Source organism: Podarcis liolepis (assembly GCF_965112155.1).
Source record: "Podarcis liolepis genome assembly, chromosome: 3".
NCBI lineage: Eukaryota > Metazoa > Chordata > Lepidosauria > Squamata > Lacertidae > Podarcis > Podarcis liolepis.
The window spans coordinates 49765195-49788570 of NC_139557.1; the positions used below are offsets into that span (position 1 = coordinate 49765195).

The 23376-nt window shown below is 39.2% G+C and overlaps 1 protein-coding gene across 4 annotated transcripts in view; it reads left to right on the forward strand.

The window, feature by feature from the left end:
* Positions 1-23376, forward strand: part of GRIK2 (glutamate ionotropic receptor kainate type subunit 2) — a 440357-nt gene that overhangs the window by 286457 nt on the left and 130524 nt on the right. For all 4 annotated transcript variants that reach the window (XM_083497629.1, XM_083497626.1, XM_083497628.1 and 1 more), the window contains exon 12: positions 151-374. In XM_083497629.1, the coding sequence (XP_083353755.1) occupies positions 151-374 (224 nt within the window). The remainder of the gene's footprint in view (positions 1-150; positions 375-23376) is intronic.

A 23376-nucleotide genomic window follows, 5' to 3' on the forward strand; every position in this document is an offset into this window, starting at 1 on the left:
TTTCAGCTTAATTGGTACCGAGACAGGGCTCTCAAAGTGTGTAAGTCTGTGTTTTATTTAATTTGATTGCCTGCTTCTGTCTGCTGCTTTTGACTTATGGCCTATTTCTCTCTCCCTCTCTCCTTCTCTCTTTTCTTCCTTTGCAAACAGAAAGCTGACCTTGCCGTTGCACCACTGGCTATTACGTATGTTCGAGAGACGGTCATCGACTTTTCCAAGCCCTTTATGACTCTCGGAATAAGTATATTGTACCGCAAGCCCAATGGTACAAACCCGGGCGTCTTCTCCTTCCTGAATCCTCTCTCCCCTGATATCTGGATGTATATTCTGCTGGCTTACTTGGGTGTCAGTTGTGTGCTCTTTGTCATAGCCAGGTAACATGTGAAACCTCTTTGTGGTATTTTGGCAATTGTTACCTTTTCTTCCCCTCAAGAATAATTGTCAAAAGTCACAAATCCTTCCTTACTTTCTTGTTCTCATTTTTTGATATGTAGGGCAGCAATCTCCAACATTTGGGGGCCAATGGGCACATTTGGAGTTTTGAAAACTATCATGGGCACCAGTCACAAAATGGCTAGGGTGGAGAGATCTGGCATTTTAAAAAAGGTGGCTATGGAGACTGCCATATCTAAAAGAGCAGAAAAAGAGGAAGACAAAATGATGTAGGCATGTCCCTCAATCGGTGCACTTGTTCACAAAGAGACACTCTTTGGAGCACTCCTTGCTTCAGAAAAGAAGGGAGGGTGGGAGCCTGGTGCAGCATCCAGTGAATTGTGGCAATGCTTAGGGGTGAGTGTTCAGTATAGCTGTGGCTGAATGAGTAGAAAGAGGAACTGCAAAGAATCTCTCGGGCACTGTAGGTATTTGCTGAGGCCTTTTGCAGGCACCGTGGGATAAACGGGTGTGCATTCTGACCTCTGTGGACACCACCTTGGAGACCCATTCTGTAGAGGGCCACTCAGTCCTACAAAGGGCTCACATGATGATCTGGAGGGTCCTACACTCCCATGATGCCTTTTGCCTGCTGGCTATGTCACAAAACCCTCTGTAGACTGGTATGCCTACTAACAGATAACTGAATCATACTTGGCATAGCATTCAAATGAAATAGATATTCAGATGAATATTGATAAGGATATCAGAAAACTAAAAACAAAATTCTTGACCCTTGTGTGCAGTGTTTGGGTGCTCTAAATCCTGCTAGCCCAGCTTCTGCTGGACCAGCTCTGCCCTTTCCATGTGTTGAGGGAAGATCTGAGGAGAGGATCCTATTCTATGTGCATTGTCTTGCCCATGTTTTAGAACCCTGGTCACCCAATGTTCTAACTTGCAGTGGTGAGGGTGGTGGGATTTAGAATAGGGATGGGGAGCCTTTAACTTGTGGCTCAGCCACAAGGATAAAACAAACAAAACAAAACATTACCTACTCACTGGTTTGATTTAGCCACACCTAAGGATACTTGACGACTTAGGAAGGTTCATTTAGACATTAGTTTGAAAACCTTTATTATAAACTTAAATATGCAGCAAAATGTTTTTTATGTAACAAATTGGTCATAGTAATGCACATTTGCAGTGATACTGCTCTGCTGTTCTAAGATTACCAGAGTTGGCTGCTTCCCTCACAACTGTGTTCTTCTGTCTCTCTGTCTACCTACCTGTCTGTCTGTCTGTCCATCTACCTAGTTCTCTTTTTTTCCTTGGCACAGAGTTATTCCTGCAGCCTTACATGAACTGTTTATCTCTGGTCACTGTGGAGATCCACTTAATCCACTTCTCTTATGCCAGAACTGACATCAGTATTATATATCAGGGACATCCAACTCCCAATAGACTGTGATCTACTCACAGTATAAAAAACTGGCAGTGATCTACCCATTGTCGTTAGATGGCTCAAAGTTGTTGAGCTTTAAGCCACAGTTGTTCAGCTTCCTCCCTCCTTTTTTGGGGGAGGAAAGAGATCTCTGAGGGGCCAAAGATCTACCAGGAACCCCGCAATCTTCCAGTAGATCACGATCTACCTGTTGGACATGCCTGTTATATATTATTTCCTCGATACTACTGTCTCCGTTTTATAAGATATGGTATTATTCCCGTGGACAATGATGAAATAGTAGTCTTTTGAAAGTAGTGACAGTCGTGGCTCACCCCTGCATAATTTATGTGATGCTGTATTGGCCAACGAGTGAGTTTGCTACTTGAATCCAGCACCAGCTTTTTACTGTTCTTTAGGGGTGCCGACAAGTGTGTAGACAGGTATCTCACAGACACTGTATAGCTGGATTTTCAGAAAGCTGTTCACTACTCCCCAAACAAGCCCCCAAATAAATTTTGCAGTCATGTGGCCAGTGCTCCCCCCAGGGGGTACTCAAGGATACGCAGTATCAGCACCTCTTTTTGTTTTGTTTAAAAAGTGTGGCACTATAACAACTTCATGGTGTGTACTGGCACCTATTTTTCTAGAAAAAAACACTGCATTTGGTTAAAGTTAAAAGGCATTCCTGCGGATGGGTAACCAGTTGCAAGATAGTAGGCAAAGTGTAGATAGTATGCATACAATGAAAATAAAGTGATGGGTGTGGACATGTTGTCTTTTAGGGCTAGTGGCATTCAGTTTACTCACAAATTATCTAAAGCATGGTGAATAATGAGATAGCACAAGCTTACAGATAAAGGTTATTGTAGATTTCAGATAAATTGTAACTTTGTAGAAACTTATTTCCAAGGTGATTGTGTGTGTGTGTGTGTGTATGTAGCGTTTTAGCCAGAACAAAAACAAAAATACCATACACAACCTGCCTGTCTATCTAGAAAGAGCAAAATCAGCTTTCTACCTTTCCACTATACAGAACATTTCCCTGCATGTTGAAAAATGTTTAGCACTGGTTGATTAAAAAAAAACACCAGGTTGATTTCACCAATGTTATAAAATGATATGTTGATGGATTTTGTGTACACCTTCTTGAAAATGTGTTTTCTTACGCTGGAAACACATTTTTTTCCTGAGCATTCAAGCACTCTTTCAGTTTCCTTTTTTGTTTAGAAAATATTCACTTGTTCTCACTCACTGAGCATGGTGGGATGTTTGTTGTAACCAACACCATGTTTTTAACGGCCATTGTTGAGTGTTTTCTTTTTTAAAATTTATTTCTTGATATATTCTATCAGATGTTGAAAGCATCATCCTGATTGTAAACCATTCTAAAAACATACCAATGAGAATATTGATTTTGTTAAAACAGGGAGCTGGATTGAAGTTACGGTATATCATCTGATTTATCTGTAACTTTAGAATAGGGATGAGAAACCTGTAGACTCCCACTCCCATCACCCCTGACTGTTGACCATGCTGGCTGTGACTGGTGGGAGATGGAGTCCAATGACATCTTTAAGGCCACAGGTTATCCTAGCCCTGCTTTAGATGTGCAGATACATGTACAGGTTAGATGTACAAAATGGTTCTTAGCTTTATGAGTAAACAATCCAAGTTCATGCACAGAAGGAAGGCTTAGGGGAAATTGTTCTTCTCCCCAATTGGAGGTGGTACTTAATTAAATATCTGTCTGTGCTAACATGATCAACCAAATTAATACCGATTTTTTTTCCTAATTGAAACAGAACTACTATATCCCATACACTATGGTCTGAAGAAGAATATTGAAAATGTAAAATGCTCTGCCAAGGAGTCTACTTAAAGCTATTGCTGGGACAGATGGTTTAACTTTGAAGAATAGTTGTTGTCATCTTTGGCGATCACTCGTAGCTGAGTAAGATTGTCTTCCATAAACACGGTTTTAACAATGAGTCTGTAAGTGACTATGGAGGCCAATTCTGGATCCACACGTCCTTCCACAGTGGGGACATTGGTTTCCAGGTGGGGGCTGATCACGGTGTGGATTTGCCAAGCATGCCTTCCTCCTAGCACGTTTCTCCCTTTCGTCCTGAATTCAAGTGTCTTCAAAGCCCATGGCACCTTTGGTAAAAGCTGTTCTCCAACTGGAATGCTCGCAGGCCAATGTTTCCCAGTTGTCAGTGTTTATACTACTTTTTTTAGATTTGCCTTGAGACAGGTTTTAAACCTCTTTTGTTGACCACCAGCATTACGCATTCCATTTTTAAGTTTGGAATAGAGTAGTTGCTTTCGAAGACGATCATGTGTAATATGTGATGTGTAAATTTTTTTTGAGACACCGTTGATGGAATCTTTCAAGGAGTTGGAGATGGTGTTTATAAGTGGTTCATGTTTCACAAGCATATAGTAAGGTTGGTAGTAGAATAGCTTTGTAAACAAGCATTTTGGTTTCCCTGTGAATGTCCTGGTCCTCAAACACTCTGCACTTCAGTCGGGAGAAAGCCGCACTCGCAGAGCTCAGGCGATGCTGGATTTCGGCATCAATGTTGGCTCTTGTGGAAAGATAACTGCCTAGGTAAGAGAAGTGATCAACATTTTCCAATGTTACACCATTGAGTTGGATTTGTAGTGCTGCAGAGGGGTTATTTTGTACTTGTTGGTGCAGCACTTTGTTTTTTTGGATGTTGAGTGATAGGCCAAGCTTTTCGTAAGCTTCGGCAAAGATATTTAACATGGTTTGGAGGTCATCCTCTGAGCGTGTGCACACTACGTTATCATCAGCATATTGAAGCTCTATGATGGAAGTTACGGTATCCTTACTCTTTGCTTTCAGCCTGCTCAGATTGAAGAGCTTTCCATTTGTTCATTATATGATTTCTACTCCGGTGGCGAGTTTCCCTTCAACAAAGTGTAGGATCATGGCTTTGAAAATAATGAATAGAGTTGGGGCAGTAACACAACCCTGCTTAATACCTGATCCCACTGTGAATGGCTCACTTTGAGAGCCATTGTTATCTGCGATTGTTGCTGTCATATTATCATGGAGGAGCCGAATGATGTTTACAAATTTATCTGGGCAGCCAATTTTCAGAAGGACAGTCTACAGGGCATTACGATTTACAGTGTTGAAAGCCTTAGTCAGGTCAATAAACGCCATATACAGGGGTTGGTTTTGCAATTTGCATTTTTCTTGAAGCTGTCTAGCCGTGAAAATCATGTCCACTGTCTCCCTAGAAGGCTGAAAACCATTTTGGGATTCAGGAAGGGTCACCTTGGATATTGTTACGAGACGGTTTGCTAAGATCCTTGCAAGAATTTTCCTGGCCGCAGCTAATAGAGAGATGCCTCAATAGTTTCCACAATCAGTTCTGTCACCTTTTTTAAAGAGATTGATAATTTTGGCATCTCTAAAGTCTGCTGGGATTTCTTCTCTTTCCCAGATTTTTTTGATGAGCTTGTGAAGTTGTTGTGTAAGTTCAATTCCGCCCACTTTGAAGATTTGGGCAGGTATCCCATCAGGTCCGCTGGCTTTGTTGTTTTTCATTTGGTTAATAGCTGTATGCAACTCTCCCAGATTTGGAGATACTGTAAGCTCATCTCTAATTTGTTTTTGCGGGATTTTTGAGAGGACTTCAGCTATGGGGGAGTTGCGGTTAAGGAGATGTTGGTAATGTTCTTTCCAGCACAGTTCAATAGCTTCTTTATCTTTTAGAAGTGTGATACTATCTGCTGAGCGTAGGGGGCATATGCAATGATTTATTGGCCCATAGATGGTCTTTGTGGCTTTAAAGAAACTCTGTGCATCATGAGTGTCAGCTAAGCGCTGGATCTCTTGAGCTTTTTTTATCCACCAGGTGTTTTTTTTAGTTCTCTGGTTCTTCTTTGAACCTCAGCCTTAGTGTTGGCATAGGTTTTTTTCTTAGTGGCACAGATGGTTTAACTTTGAAGCACAGTAGTAGGCTGCTGATGGGTTCATGCCTATGCAGTGTTCATTTATATAGCTGTAATCATAAAATAATGACTGCCAGTAAGTCCTGTAATTATCTTATGTTAGGCACATTATGAGTATATGTATTTATACTAGTTATAACATATATTTTGCAATGGCTAATTTTTCATGTTTTTCATTGTGCTATATTTATACAACAGGCTTGCTCTGACATTTTAAATCAGTTGCTGTTGGTTTTTGTCATTTTTTGGAAATATCACATTGGCATATGAACATTAGTAGCAGGGAATCAGTATAAAATTGATACAGATTACTAGCAAATAGTCATTGTTCAGTGTTTGTGTTTGGTCTCATGACATGGTTTCTGCCTCTTGAAAGATGGAGCTAATATTTATAATCTGAAAGAGAGCATGTTAGTGGAAAGCCAACTATCAGAGAATAACATGTAAGGAAATTTGATCTCCCTCCTGTAAAATCTTACATCGAATTTTATATATACATGGATTTTGTTCTGTTTTTAGGATTCAGTTTAGTGAACAGTTTTTCATCCACAAGGACCACTGAAATTCATTGTACTTATTTGTTGAGTAACTGTGTAATGCTGCATCCTAAAATAATTTGCTTTCTTAATGCTTGAAGAGAAACAATATTTGTTATCTATACAATTTTCACATTTTTAAAATGTCCTATATCCACACCAAATGTCTGAGTTTGCCACTGACTTGCAATATTACCTTATAGCAGGAAGTTTTAAAATATTATTTTAAATCTAAATATTATTTTTTAAAAAATCTGAATCTATAACCCACTCTGTATCCACTGAATACCTAAGCAGTATACAGAAATAGACTATAAACCCTAGTACAGATAATAACAGCTTTAAAACAACATGAAGACCATCAAGAATGGAAGACAGCATAATCAAAATAGATGGACTTTATAAATACTTGGAGGACATAGCAATGTTGGGGCTTGCTTTACTTCTAAGAGAGTTTCAGAGAACTGGTACCACAGTGCTAAAAGCACATGCTCAAGTCACAGAGGTTTGTGGAATCATCCACAGATTTAGGTGACCAGAGTGGAATGTATGGAGAGCCAGCTTTCCAGATACCCTGGTCCAGAACAATACTGGGCCTTATACAGCAATATTGAAACCTTGAATCTAGCTGGGTAGCAAATTGGCAGCCAGTGCAATAATTTCAACAGTAGGTTTTCCCTGAGAGCAAATGGGTAACAGTGTTTTGCAGCAGCTGCAAGCTTCCAGACCAAATTCAAGGACAGGGCCACAGGCAACACATTACAGTAATAAAGCCTAGAAATCACCAGTGTGTGGACTACTGTGGCCAAGCTGTCCCTGTCCAGGAACAGCTGTAGTTGGTGAACTAACTAAGGCTGGTAAAAGTCTTGGACATAGGAATCACTTGAGGCTTCAGTGAAAATGCTGAATAGGGAAGCACTCCCAAATTGCAAGCCTATTCATTTAGATGGAGGGCAGCCCCATCCCAGAACAGGCAACTGACCCAAATCTCTCAAACTCAGGGACCACTCATGCACAAAGTTTCCAGCTTGCCTAAGACTACTGGGGTGAGGGTGGGGGAATCAGCATGTGGAGGTAAAAACCATTTTACTCCTTTTCCATATTTGCTTGCCAGTATATATTAAAGGAGGGAGGGGAAATCCACCATACTTAATGTTTGTGCAATTGGTTTTTAGAGTTCTAAACTGCTTAGAAGCCTGTACTGCTTCATTATATGGTGGGCGACAATAGATTCCATGCCCCCCCCCAAAAAACACCTGATCTTCACTGAGATAAAAAGTTAGTAAAACAATAGAATGCTATTAATTCAGGTAGAACTAGCTGATCAAAGTGATTCACTCAGGAATTCTCTTCTGCCAAATCTTATTTTCACATAAGGAGTCATTCAGCCTGGATTACCTGCCACCTCTGTGTTCTCCTTCACCCACTGATTACTTCCTTAAGCTCCTCTATGCTCCTTGTGATGGGCCCTAAATCATTTAAGCTACTTTTAGCCAAGGGAAGGTCACAACAAAGTGAGAGAGACCTGCTCTTTCTATTTGATCATTTTTCTACTAGGAGAAATAGGGTCTTGGTGTGCTTGACATTTTTGCTCTTCTATATATACAAGTCAACAGGGTCTTTCTTGACATTATTCCTTGACCCCTACTACGCATACTGCAACACTAAGGAGTTTCCAGGGAAGGCAGCACTCATTGGAAGTTTCCCCACATACAGAAGGTTACTTATTAAGGGAGCCGCTTTCATTTTCGGTAATAAAATGTGCAACCTCAGTATAAAGTACAATGTTCTGGAAAACAATTTCGATTCTGACTGTTTCAGGGAAGTTAAAATTTCTCACTAAAAGAATCCATTTTAGGAATAGTTCCTTCATCCAGTTCAAAAGTACTGAAAGATGCCTGCAAATGATCTCTGTCTGAGTAATGAATTGTCCTTTTGGATTGTGGGTTAGAATTCATTATCAAGGTGCAACTTGCATAATTTTGCTGGTGGAGGATCTTGGTTTCTAAACCTCGGTCAGAGAAAGATCAAAGTAGGGAGTTTTTGCTTCACTAAAATCAAGGGAGCTACTGCTTAGATATGAAGTAGTATGAAACAGTGCCAGACCTGGGGAAAGGTATCACTTTCATTGTGAGTACTGGCTAGCTATGTTTTGTAGAATATTTAATTCCAATGTATTTCCCCTTGCTGCTATTCACATGGGCACTGCAACTGAATGGGCCTTTGGATGTTTTCATTGTTATTTTCATTTTATTCTTTTCATGGAGGATAAGGCTATCTTCAGCCTTTACCGTTGGATGCAGTATGCCTTGCAGATGGGGAGAGCTTGTTGCACTTAGATCCTGCTTGCAAAATTCCCATAGGCAACTGTTTGACCACTGTAAGAGCAGGCTGAAGGACTCTAATTGTTCAGAGTGGTAAACCAGTTGGTCCACCAGTGTAGCATCATTAACAGAGGACCACACAATAGTATGCTGCAAAAGATTTTGTGAATCACTTTGAGAGGAAAATTCATTGGATCTGTGCTGAACTTGATGCCGCAATTCATGCATGTTGGAAGTCCCTTGAGCCCAGTCAAATTATAGCATGTGGGATCTGTTTCAGTTGTTGCAGTCCAAGGATGTGGACAGGAGGTTTGCAGTGGTGAGGCAGACTGCATGCCCTCTTGATCTCTGCACATCATGGCCGGTAAAACCGGGTAGAAGGGGATTTACTGGATGATCCAGTAATGCCTCACTACAGGAGAGAGTCATGCCCAGTGCCTTGAAAGAGGCTGTTGGATGGGCCCTCGTGAAGAGGTTTTTCTTGCATTCAGAGCTTTTAGAAAACTATCATCCAGTCTCTAATATTTCCTTCTTCGGTAAGGTGATAGAAAGGGTGGTGGCTAGCCAGCAGTTGTGCATGGAGGAAGTAGATTATCTATATTAATTCCTGTTTGGATTCGGACTTGATATTGACAATGAAACAGTTATGGTCATCCTGATTGATATTAGAAAAGAGACAGGGGACTGTGACCCTGTTGGTTCTTCTTGACCTAACAGCAGCTTTTGACACCTTTGTCTATGGTGTTTTGGAGAAACTTAGGGAGCTGAAGGTAATGTTTTAGAGTCGTTCCACCTCTACCTGCAAGGTCACTAGCAAACAGTATTATTATTATTATTATTATTATTATTATTATTATTATTATTATTATTATTATTGCCACCATTAATTTTAACTTATTACCTGCCCCTCATTCTATCCCAGGCAAGCTATAACAATTTAAACCAGCTGCCTCCCTAATATCAACCATCTTGGACCCCTTGATCAGCAGCTGAGGCTTGCTGGTGGTGCCACAACTGTGGACTTCCCAGTTGGTGGTGACACATGACAGATTCTTTCCAGTGGTGGTTCCCCATTTGTGCAACACTCTGTCTAGTGAGGTGCATCTGTCTCCCTCTTTATTTACTTAACAAGAATATACCTAGCCGTTTGAGGACTAAAGGGCAGTGTTCCTTGCAACCGTGAGATCACTGGTGGAGTATGTTTTAACTATTCTTAAAAATGTTTTACGACTGTTTTTGAAAAAAATGTTTTGTCATTGATGAATCTGTTTCCTTCAGCTACTTCAGCAGGAAGATCAGAGTATAAATCAAATTAGTAGTAATAGCAGTCGTAGTGATAATATGTGGCCATTTGGCCTGATGCAACAGGGCTTTTCTTATGCTCTCATATTAAAACAGATCTTTTGGGTTCTCTACAGCAACTCAAAGGTGTCCATACCCTACTGTTCCTAACAGATGATCCCTTAAAATAAAATATTGTAGTGTGATTATAAAACAGAAAGTGGGAAGGAACTGGTTGCAACATGTCAAGATATGTGTAAAAGTTTATCCTGCTCATGATAGCAGAGGCTCATAAAACTAGTTGCTGCTAAATAAGAAGAAAATATATTGCAGTGAAGGAAATTCTAGAATGTGTATCCCAAGGGCTAGTAACAGCAGAAAACTCGATGATCAGTAAAGCTAGTAAGTAAAATGCTATCATAACACTAGAATAAAATCTTGGCTTTAAATCACCTCACAACTTCATAAACCTGGCTATTAAAAGCCATTCTTAAGGAAATTTATCAGATTCCCACTTCAGCAGTCTCTAGTGGGGAAGGAGTTTCATAGGTTTAATTCCAATTTCATTTTTATTGTTTACCCTGCAGCCATTATGGAACCTCAGAGGGTAATTTTAAAACACAGTCGAAGATATAAAAATACTCATAGATTTGTAGAGCAATCAATTACATTTATCTTAATAAATCAAGTTTGTGCCTTGACTAATGCCAATAAAAAGTAGCAACTTTTCATTATCCTAGATGCATTATTGAAAATCAAGTGGTCTGTCTTTCGTAGAATAGACATTTAGCAGATATATTTAGCAACTCAGCCATATGTTGTTCTCTTGTCCTCTGTATCAGTGGATAGTTGAATATATTATGAGGAAGATCCTCAGCTTTACCAGATGCACAGTGGATTGCATGAAATGACCCAATTGGCAACAGTGGTGACAGTGCTATCAAACACAATGTATATGTAAATGGACAATTGCCAAGGAAATACAACATGATCACATTTGACTTCCAAAGAAGAAACACTCCCAAAAATGACTAAAAGAGACAGCCACAATATTTGAAGCTGAGCTAGAATGTATACCACAGTACTACCAAGGCCAAGAGGATGCCTGCATTGTTAACAGACAAATAAGTTAGTAACTTATTACAGGCAATGAGACTTTCTTTAGAAAATGGAAGTCTTGTCCAAATTAGGAGAACAAAAGGGAATGCAAACTTTGGCAAGTGAAATGGAAGCAGACAATTGGGGATGCTCAAAGAGCATTTGACAAGCACGTTGTGGAAAACATAAAGTCCAACAACAACAAAAACTTAAATACATTAGCAGCCGGAGACCAGCTTGAAAGATGGTTGGAATAAATTATTTGTGTCTTTCCCAGGAAAGGAATACAGTATAAGGAACTGAGGCAAATAGTGGTGACAGCCAAAGTTCTAGGACTTATAGACAAAATAAAAACGAGCAAATCACTGGATGCAGTTGGCATCCCCCTGAGAATTGTTAAGTAATTCAAATGTGAAATTGCTGATCTGCTAACAAAAATATGTAAACTTGTCCCAAAGATTATCCTCCATGCCTGAGGACTGGACAGTGGCCAATGTAACACCACTTAAAAAAAAAGAATTCAGTTGGCAATTTGTATTTAGACTTTCAAAAAGCTTTTAACAAAGTACCTCACCAAAGACTTCTGAATAAGTTTAGCTGCCACAGAATAAGAGGAGAGGTAACTGTTTAAGAAGCAGGAAGCAGAGAGCAGAATAAATGGACAGCTCTCTCAGTAGAAGTAGAAAGTGATGTCTCCCAAGGATTGGTGTTAGGAATTGATAATTTTAACTTATTCATAAATGCCTTAGAGTAAGCGGTGAGGCAGCCAAATTTGCTGATGATACCAAATTGCTCAGGATCATTAAAACAAAAAGAGATTGGGAAGAACTCCAAAAGGACCTTTTCCAAACTGTGTGAATGGGGAGTAAATTGGCTGCTGCAATTAACTGTAAACAAGTGTACAGTAATGCACACTGGGGCAAAAAAAATTAATTTCACATATTCCCTCAAGGGGTCTGAAATGGCCTAGCCTGACCTAAAACAAGACCTTTGAGATGCTGTGGATACCTCAATGTAAATGTCAAACCAGTTTGTGGCAATTGTGAAAAAGGCGAATTCAGTTCTAGAGATCATTTGGAAAGGAATTGAAAAGCTGCCATAAACATGCCATTATGCAAACCTACAGTGCACCCACACTTGGAATACTGTGTGCAGTCCTGTATGCCTCACTGAAAAAGAATATCGTAAAAGTGGAAGAGGTAAGAAAGGGGCAGCCAAAATGATCAAGAGCAACTCCACTATGAAGAAATGGTTCAATATCTGGGCTTTTGCAGTTTAGAAAACTTTAATAACAGCAGACATGATGCAGGTACATAAAAGTGGGTACAGTGGTACCTCAGGTTAAGAACTTACGTAATTTGTTCCAAAGGTCTGTTCTTAACCTGAAACTTCTTAACCTGAGGTACCACTTTAGCTAATGGGAACTCCCGCTGCTGCCGTGCCCCCGGAGCACGATTTCTGTTCTCATCCTGAAGCAAAGTTCTTAACCTGAGGTACTATTTCTGGGTTAGCAGAGTCTGTAGCGTCTGTAACCCGAGGTACCACTGTATGGTGTGGGGAAAATTAATTAAGGAGAACCTTTTTGCCCTCTCATAACATGGACAACCAGTGAAGCTGGATTCATGGAGAATATGGCTCTCAATAGCTACTTGCCACAATATCTGTGCTATCAGATACAGTATGCCTCTGAATGTTTGTTGCTGGGAATCACAAGTAGGGGATAGTGCTGTTGTGCCCAGGTCCTGCTTTCAGACACTTCCGATAAGTGTCTGGCTGGCCACTATGGGAACAGAACGCTGGACTAGGTGGGCCCTTGGCCTGATCCAGCAGGTGGTTCTTAAGTAATTCCACCCATTAAGGAAATTATAGCAATGGTTTACATTAGGAAAGCAGATCCAGCCAATTAGGCAAATAGGGCTAGATGGTTTTTGTGTGTGTTTTTGTATTTAGAACTTCTTAGTTCATTTTTAATCCATCTTACATTGATCTTTCCTAGTGCAGAAGTGATTACTGCTCTTTAGAGAACAGTTCAGGTTTATCCAGAGTTCAGCTTTATCCAGAAGTGCAATATAGCTTGATTGTGTCAAGCTATAAATGAAATGAAATGAAAGGTAGCAGCAAATACAGGAATTCATTATCTTTCATACTCCTATTTCAAACAAAAACCTGTTTTCTTCCACCGAGCTCATAAACAATTTTAAAATTATATAACAATATTAAAAATAAACACCCCTTATGTTTTTCTGGAATATTTGTTTTTAACATCAGTTCTGCTTGCAAGTAAACATTTCTTAAACAGAGTAACAGTATACTTTCATATATGCAGTCAAAGGATCCAGCACAGTGCAGGATCTATACTTTTTATTCAGTTGATGAATAGCTTTTGTATCTGGTCTTTGGCCAGGGCAGTTAATAGGACCTGCCATGTCAAAGTCCTCATCCTCCCACTCATACCAATATTTCATGTACTTTTCTAAAACCATTGATTGAATTTTCTACTCCTCCACATTCTGTCACCATCTATCACCACTTACCAAATATTAGAGTTTGTGAGAGGGGAGGGGCAGTAGTTCTGATAAAGTCCTGTCTGCTGCCTCCCAACTTCAGACCATTTTAATTATGAGAATGCCTGCTTATTCTATTAAGGCACTACTTGAATACCCACACTTGGCATTCATAGTAATCCAAAGTTCCTGAATTGCCATTGTGAGGAATACTGAAGTTACCTGACACTTTGACAAATACATTGAATTGGTTATCCTTAGCATAGATGCAATCTTGTATGAAATTATGGCAGCATCCTTTGCAAGATCAGTAGTTTTCTTGGATCAAATTGTATCACCATCTGGTAAAGCAGATTATTATTTATGATATCTTTTAGGCATGTGGGTTGGAATCCATGTACATTTTCATAGTAGGTTCACAGGCATCCCACACTGAGAATGAAATAAGTGCAAACCTTGCATGTGAAAATTTTTAAAAAGCAAGGTGGTTCTCCTCCACCCTTTCTATTGTTGATAATGTCCTGGTTTTAAAGGTCATAGTCTTTATAGTGTCATGGATAGCTCATTCAACTTTCTTGTGGTCAAACCACTCATTACATGTCCATTGCGGCACTCTGCCTCGGCCTTAGTAACAGCAACAGTAGCAACCTAATTCATCAGTATGCCATGCTGAGCATATGTGATTGTACAAAGCAATATGTTGCCAAAAGCATATTTGAATAAATTGCACCCTGTCAGATGGAAAGCATCTGACAATTTTCATTCTCTCTCCTCTTTACATATTGCCTCCAACAATGGACAAAACATGAGAATAGGCACTGCTGTTTCCAGACAAGGTTTAGTTTTAGAAAGAAAAAAAGGAAAGAAAGAAAGAAAGAAAGAAAGAAAGAAAGAAAGAAAGAAGGAAAGAAAGAAAGAAAAGAGTCTCTCTTCCCACACACATACCAAGAGTTCTATGAAAATCATAGAGAAGAAAATTCCAATAATGTTTTTAGGATTTGTTTTGGTCATATTTGAATTTTCAAAATATTTTTATCGTATTTGTTTTCCTCCTCCCTTTCATTAGCCATCTTGACTTTGTAGATAAGGCAGGATTAGTGTAGATAGATAGATAGTATTAATCCTCTAAGGGGCACACTGTGTGTAGGATTGAAAAGTCATTTAAAATCAGCAGCAGGTGTATTGGCACAAAGGGAAATCCTGTATGATGATGATCATAGGAATTGTAGAGTTTGAAGGGTCCCATGGGTCATCTAGTCTAACCCCCTGCAATGTATGAATTGCAACTAAAGCGTCCATGGCAGATGGCCATCCAGCCTCTCCTTGAAATGAAGGAGAGTCCACCACCTTCCAAGGGAGTCCATCCCACTGTCAAAAAGCTCTTGCTGTCAGAAAGGTCTTCCTGATGTTGAGTTGGAATCTCCTTTCTTGTAACTTGAATCTGTTGGTTTGGGTCCTGGTCTTTGGAGCAGGAGACAAGAAGCTCGCTCCATCTTCCATGTGACAGCCCTTTTGATATTTGAAGATGGGTATCATATCTCCCCTCAGTCTCTCCTTATCCATGCTAAACATACCCAACTCCCTCAACCGTTCCTCATAAGGCTTGGTTTCCAGAACCTTGATCCACGTTGGTTGCCTTCCTCTGCTCATGTTCCAACTTGTCAATATCCTTCCTAAATTGTGGTGCCCAGAACTGGGTGATGATCATGATGCAGTAGCACCCAAGAATTTTGTGCAAGTGCCATTAAGGTAGTGGAAATTTACAAACAGCAGTGTCTGGCATTTTTGTACTCTACTCCAGCCATGGATCACGCATACATCATGCAATATAAAAGACCCAAAGTTGCAAAAGGGCATGACTATCTTCTAAAATCATGTCCTGATACCTGCACTGGACTGAGTCTGCTGCCTTATCCTGAGATAAAATGAGCCATTCTATGTAGGCAGCAGAATTGCATGTTAGAAGATGAGAGGCTGCAAATTTAAGTGTTTCCCCACAGGGAGGGTGAAACCTTCATTGTGCAGAGAAAAGTGACACACTTTAGGTGCCAAGAAGGTGGTAGAGAAGCCAACCAGTGCCTGCAGCTAGCGCAACAGGACAGGACGTTTACTTTATTTTATTTAAGTAAGGGGAAAGTGGAGAATCATGGTACTATAAAGGACAGGGGTTCCCTGAAGTTTGGCAGAACAAGAACTCCTAAGCTTCAGAGCACTTTGTAGTAAGCCAACATGTTTGTTTCGCAGTGTGTCTTAAAACACACCTTTCGTACTTGCCCAATCCACACACGATAAGCTAGCTAGGTGGAAGGGCTTTTAGAAAATATTTTTCTTTTTTTTTGTGGGAGGCATAATTGCCTGATAGAGGATGCAGGATGTGCTCTGGGTTGGTGTTTGTTTAATAAATAAATAAGTAAGTAAGTAAGTAAGTAAGTAAGTAAGTAAGTAAGTGACAGTCCTTTGTTCCCCACTCCCTACTCCAGGTTCTGAACTATTCAGCTCTCAGCAGAATAAGATGAGCTCCAATCTTTAGCAGGACTTTATTGTCCTTAATACAGTAAACAGCTGTAGCTCTGTATTGCTATAAGATCCGTATCTACTCGTAGGCAGGATCTGTCTCCTACCCCGCAGCTTTGCAGCTATCATAAATGCATTCTTCTAAGATAGTGCCATCATCAGCATGTCGCTAGACATTTTTAAATCAGCAGAGACTGCAGCAATTTATTTGATGAGGGTCTTATTACTTTCTAGTGGACTTTTAGTGTGAAGATGGTGAAATCTTCTGTATTAAATGATCTGGTTTTTGGAAAGTTCTTTGTAATGAAATTCTACCGAAAGCTCTGAAAATTCTCTGGTTTCAGGGCTGACAGAAGAAAGCAATGAGACCTGTCTGGAAGAAAAATGGGAGCAGTTAAGAGAATATATATATATATATATATATATATATATATATATATATAGTGCTTATGGAGCATGGCAAAGATAATATCAAGCCATAAAAGCAGGGGTATATTGAAGACCCTTCTCTAATTAGCCATATTTGTCCTTCACATATTACTTTTATTTCTATCTTTCCTTCTGTCTTTCTGTTCTGAAGAGGCAGTTAGTGTAGAGGTGACAGTAGTTAATCATGTCAAAATCCTTGCGAGGGTGCCCTTCATTTGCTGTTAATGAGAGGAATTTTCACCTTGCTTCAAACGCAGCTTTAATTAGATGTAGGCTGTAAATGTAGATATCAAAGTCCTCCGTGTAGAGAAGGGGATCCATTGTGACTTTTTCACTATTGCAAAGACTGACAGAACTCCCAGCCCTGCTTCTTGTGTTGCATTTTCTCATGAATTACAATACCCATATGCAAAACATACTTATTACTTCTCTGCAGAATATAAATCAGTTAGGAAGATCCAGTGTATGTGAACTATGCTGGGTTTTTTTCCTTAAAGGCAGGCAGCCACCTATTTTTCTGGTTCAGAAAGCAAAAATTAAAAAGAGGAAAGAAGATGCAAAGTCCATCCTAAGTATGGTATTTCAGCTAACAACAGGAAATACTGGTGTAATCGTACTCTGAGCCTCATACTTTTAAACCAGTCCTTTTACTTATACTTAGAGTGTTAAGTGAGGAGTATAAATGGTGAATTGTAAACTGTGCAGAATCAGGCTTGGCGATTCTGAAAGCACAATTTGTTTAGAACTATAGTCTTAGAGTGCTGTAGTAATAGAGTTCAACTGGAGTAGGGGGCTCTGTAGAAATTGTTAGGGCTTATTTCCAAATTATTGTGCACAGAAGGACCCCTTTTCTATAAAAAGGATGTTGTTGTTTTTCCAGCATTTTTGAGACTCCCTTGCTAGCAATGCAGAGGCTGGAAAAAGTCATACTGTCTCATTTTCTTTCACATAGAGATTGGCTTTGAGAATTTAAAGCCCAATGTTAAGCGACTCACCAAACACATGTAAAAGTAATATGCAACTATTGTGCCACTTCCATATACTGTAGCTGCCATGCCTTTCAGAGTCATTCTGCATCTCCTATAAGGTTATGGGATTTGGATATGGTTCACAAACTGGATTAGAAAGGTTTAGTGTGCAATATGTTGTCACATAACTAGAAGTGAAAAATTCAATGAAATAGCCTAGAAATCACACAAGTTCATGTAAGGGTCTTATATGCACACCTGTATTTATAGAAAATTAGCCTAAGCTGTTGGTTTGGTTGCATCATCAGTTTAGTACAGGGCTTCTTAGTTCTTTCATTTGCTTGAAGGGCATCTGACTTTCATTCTCTTGGAAACTCTGCCATAAACACACACTTGTTTTCAAAATGTGGCCTTTTTCCTCTTCCTTTTTTTTCTTTTTTTGATGATTTAACTGGGTTATAAAGATCATGTCCAAAGTGCCTACATTAACAGCTCTTGTCTGCTTTCTGGCTGTAGTGCAATAATTTTTATATTCCTGTCAGTATGATGGGTGACATTTAATGTACAGTGAAGGACAACAATGAATTATTATGCAGTCTAAAATGGATAACTGTTTTGCTGGGATGCTCAGTGTTAACCTAATCTTCTGTCAAGAATGTTGATGTCACATTGAAAAGAAATGCCTGTTTTCCTGTATGATTTTACATGGAATGGTTCCTCCTTGAATTTGGAAATCTGTACACCTTTTTTAAAAGAAAACCCAAGGCCTTATATATAATTTAGTAATTATATTTTAGTTTAAACATCAATCCACTGTCAGTAACAGAGCCCGGACTGCTACCAATCCTTTAGGGTTAAACTGTAAAATATTTTCTTCTAGGCCACACATGGTATAGAATACCCACTATTTTCTTGATATGCACTCACTTTTGAGGATATAAGGTGCTTCCAGACTGTTAATGTTTTACCAAGTGGGATTCAATTGCACAGGGCAATTTCAGGTTGCATAATGAAGTCGATTTGTGGCTCTTGATCAACATTCCCACTTCATAAAAAGAAACAAAGCCCACAAACCTTGGAAGTTTTGAGGTAAAGAAAACTGACAGGAAAGGAAGTGAAAGGAAAACAGCACTGGAAAGTGTGGGGTGACAACTGTTTGACATAACATTTGCAGGCAAATCTGAACGAATCAGAATAGCCAACAATAGATAGCTTCCTCATAAGCTTTGTTTAGTAAATAAGAATTGCAGGTGATACCCACTGCCCTCATGGTGGACCTCTTCACCAACTGGAAGTGTTTCCAGGGGCCTCCATGACATTGGTCCTGTCCTTTATGGCTTCTTCACTTCTTTTGCTGACAGTTGAACCTATATGGGCTAATTCAAACTCAAAACTAATTTACTTCAGGTTAATTTAAGAAAGTGTTTGGAATTTTCCTTTAAGAAGCATGCATACATTATCAAGGAGTGATTGCTGTAAACTTTGAAAGCGCTGGTGAAATATCAGTTTGATTTGTAATAATAGTAATAGACAAAACAAACCAAAACCCGCACTTACTTACTCCACAGATATTAGATACGGCCCCAGTTCCTTAAAATTCAATTTCAGATAGCATCAGCCTTGCATAGAAATATGGTTATTGTGTCACTGATACCAGTGTAAGTAATGGTTGTAAATAATTGTGGTGAAGTGGCTGTCTTATGTTTATCACATTACAAGGAGGAAAATAGAAGATGTTTGTTTTCCTCTGCCCAGTGTCTTTCCAGCTCCTATATTTCTTTCTTTTTTTAATCTTTAGACTCCCTGGAGCAGGAAGACTGGTTGTAGTCTTAGGCAATGTGTCAGCTCAATAAATATTTTCAGTAGACTAGCTTCTGGGAACTGCACTCAGCTCCTGCCGATTTGTTTCAATTTAGAAGCACTACAGAGCCTGGCTAAGTAAATCACAGAAGCTAATTGTTTTAGTCTGTGGAAACAGTAGATACAGAAGCACAAGCGTTTTACTGCTATCACCATGTGACTCACGGTATATAGAGGGTATGGAAAGGTCACATAAGGACCAGAGAAATACTATGCAGATTACACACAGAGAGAGATGAGTGTAATTAATAAATTCCAACGCCGTATAATAATAATAAGTGATGTTCCAAGTGTGTATATATACCGGCTTTGTTCAATCTTGTTATGTACAAAGTTGTGTGTGTACACTTCTGATATCTAAACTTTGGGAAGGGAAGATAATTCAGATGTAACTCTGTGAATATTTAGGGGACCAAATGAGAAAACAGGTGATTCATGGGTCAGTGCCTGTCATGTATAGAGAACCTGTCTGTTCTGAATTTTATCAGGAGGAAGAAAAGACAAGAAAGTTTAGAGGTTGCCACCACCGCCTCCCCCCACAAAAAATATCCCAGCCCAATCCCCAAATAGGTTTGTAGACCTCAGTGAAACTTCATTCATGATCTATAAGTATGATGCAGCCCAGGAGCTCCTGGCTTGATGCAAGAAAGTAAATCACTTAAGAGGCTGAAATGTTGCCCATTTTATTACCTCTTTTATTGCTATGAAGAATGAGAGGGATCTAGACTAAAATATAGAAGAGTTATATTTCTTTAAGCAATGCCCACCCAAAATGTGAAACCTATTGCCATTAAATGTTATGAAAGCCAATCGTATAAACAATATAATACAGTGTACACTACTATAAACTCCAGTGGGTGACCCTCTCACAGTTCATCTCTAAAGTCACCTGTGGGTTGTTGTTTTTTAAATTATTGGTATTTCTCTTATAAACCTCCCATGCTCTGCCCCACCCCCAGCTTCCACAACGTTTCCTTTTTTAAAGAAGAGAGGCAGAAGGGAGCACCATCTCACTAACCAGACAGGCCAGCTGATAGACCAGCTGGTCCCTAAGCTGAAATCATGTTTCTTGTTGTTTTCTCTGGGCAGAGAAAACTACAAATGCCATGATCACACCCGGAAAAGGTGCCCTTGAAGCATTATTGCAAATTCTGGAGTCAGCTGAGCTAGCCAGCCTGGTAGTGAACTGGATTCTGTTCTGCTGCCACATATTCCTCCCCAACACCTGCAGTGGTAAGGAGCTTTTTTTGTTTATTTTTTAAAAGTAGAACTAGTAGAAGAAGTGCAAATTTGCATTCTACTCTAAGGATTGATCTATATTTGCATGCATATGAACGGAGATTAAGTGAGTTGTAATTAACAAACAATCCAGTGATGCCCTCTGCCACGTTGAGCCTAGCCCACTCCCATTTTGAGTGATCTCTGGTACTAAAAATACTCATACATTTAAAAGAAAAAGAGAATGAAGTTTCTTTCCCAGTATGTTCCTGTCCCCATTACAACCCCAGCATTAACGATGGAGGAGACATTAAATTCACTACTCATTTCAAGCCAAAATCTATCACCCCTCAAAATTTGCACTTATCCAAATTTTGTGGTGCAGCTCTCCAACTGGTGTTTACATATATGCATATATTAGGGAAATGCTAAAAAACTTAAAAATAAAGATATTAGGGGGAAATGCTTCCATAATGTGTACATTAGTCAAAACTGCATATAAAATGTATTCATTAATGTAAAATGTAAAATACTGATGAATTTTCATGAGATTTTTTTTTTAACCCTCAAATTGCTGCCAAATGTAGAGAACTGAATTTAAGATTGGGAAATTTAAGAACCGAGGGACACAAAACTGACAGCTCCTTCAATCCCTACCAGCATATAACAACTAAGAATATTATAGGTCACTCTGTTGTTTGGGAGAAAGTATTTTTTTTGAGACTTTAAGGAGGACAAAGCTGGCAAAGTATGGGGTAATATGCCTTACCATGAAAAAATGCGAGGTGGCAGAAGGCTGCAGTCTTTATTTTCCTGGGGGAAGGGGGGACTGTTATAGAACTGCAATAATCAACAGCCACCTGGTAGTATTCCTTGTTGAGAATGACCTTATGGGAATAATGCTACCTCACCAAACCGGTAGAGCACTCTCCATAGGAAGGCTGACCTGGTGTTAGTATTGTCATCTTTTTGGCACCAGCTGAAGTTCTTATTCTTCCAGGCTTTGGAGCATTTATTTATCTTGGGTTTTGTGGCTTTTCCCTAGTAGCAGCTGCTGCTTACCCTGTCATTGGATTCTTCTGTTTCGTGACTGATTTTTGTTGTTGACCCTTTTGTGTGTTTTAAAAATGGATCTATTTTGTTATGTGTTGCCTTATTTTTTTATCTTCCTGTTTCTCTGAGTCACTTTGAAACTTCTCTGATTGTGGGAAGAACCAACACATCAGTCAAATAAGTAATAAAATAATAGTAATTGGCCAGGCTGTGAGATGCTGCATGAGATGAGAAAACTTTTGACAACTGTGCTGATCAGTATTGATAGCAGTGGGATAAAATTGTGAATATTATTTTGGTCTAAGCATACATACCCCCACTCCCTCTGGTAGCCTTCATAAGTTGGAGAGTGAATGTCTGTAACAGGGAATCTTCTCTTTCATTGTTTTAGAACCATGGGAAATTCAGGTTCTAAACACACAGGGAGCCAACATAGGTAGATCAGGGTTACTATTACTTCCAACTCATGGAGGACAACACATTCAGTGTTGGAGGGGCCACTCTCACCCTCCTTTCCTCCTCTGTACAGCATTGTTGCATGAATAAAAGAGGAAGAAAGAATAGACCTACTGTTTTATCTGGTCCCCACAACATCAGTCTTATCAATGACTGCTTTCCCATTTGTTCCTGTATGCTGGACAATAGTTTTGGCCCCCCCCCCCCAGTATTTCAAATACTAGAAAGGCAGGATAGAGATACTCAAATAAATGAATAACTAAAATGCACACCTACCTACTTTACATTTCATTTGGATTGCTTATTATTTGACTCTCTAAGCCTAGCCTTTCTGAGTCAGGGTTGGTTGCATTCCAGTATGCACTTCCAAGATGCTAAATGGTTAGGATTTGAATGCAGCTGATTTTAGGCAAAGGTGTTTCAGTTGACAAACGTATGAATAACAAGGTGTTTCTGTTCAGTTTTTTGTATTACTATTTGAAGCAATGGAGAAGGGATAGCCTTTTCTGTAGTTTTTTTTTTTTTTTTTAATGTTACTGGCATTATGACCATTCCAAATCCAGGGCTGCAACTGTCATCTAAGTTGGTTCAGAATATGCACCTGAATATTTACTTTAATACATTAAATGAAAAGAATTTAGGTAAGTTTCCCCTGCTTTCCCCTGTTAATAATTCTTAAGTTGAAAGTTAACTCTACTACTCAGTTAGGCTATGCAGCATGCAGTAAGCTTGACAGCTGTTACTTTTGAAACTGTGTGGCTATAAATTGCAGTGGTAAACAGGTAAGCACTCTAACTTTTGAGCAATGATGAGTCAATCAAAATGTTAATATGTTGCATGGTATTTCGAATGCTGAAATAGTTTCCTATTCCAAGCTTGTGGGAGGCATGGATTTTACAGTAAAACTGTAAAAATAAAAAACCCAAAGAACAAAAATATCTGACCTAACAATCTAGTTGTGTGTGTGTGTGTGTGTGTGTGTGTGTGTGTAAAATAATTTCTCTCTTTCACACATACACACACATATACAATAATGAAAACAGAAAAATGACAAAAAATAGATTGTCATAATATTGTTATCTGCTTATTTATTCTCTTTTGTGGATGCCTTCCTTCAGTAACTGCTTTTGCCCCACAGTTATGTTGCATTATGAATATCAATGTATTTCTACACAGAAGATAAAATATATCCAGTTATTCTCCTAAAGACTTTCTCTCTACCTGTTTCCCATGACTGTATGTGTTCGTGTATATTTCGATCATCTGGTTCTTTCTCTTTTTATATCTCCTTTTGAGATTTACTTTAAAAATTCAGGGCAGTACTGTATGCAC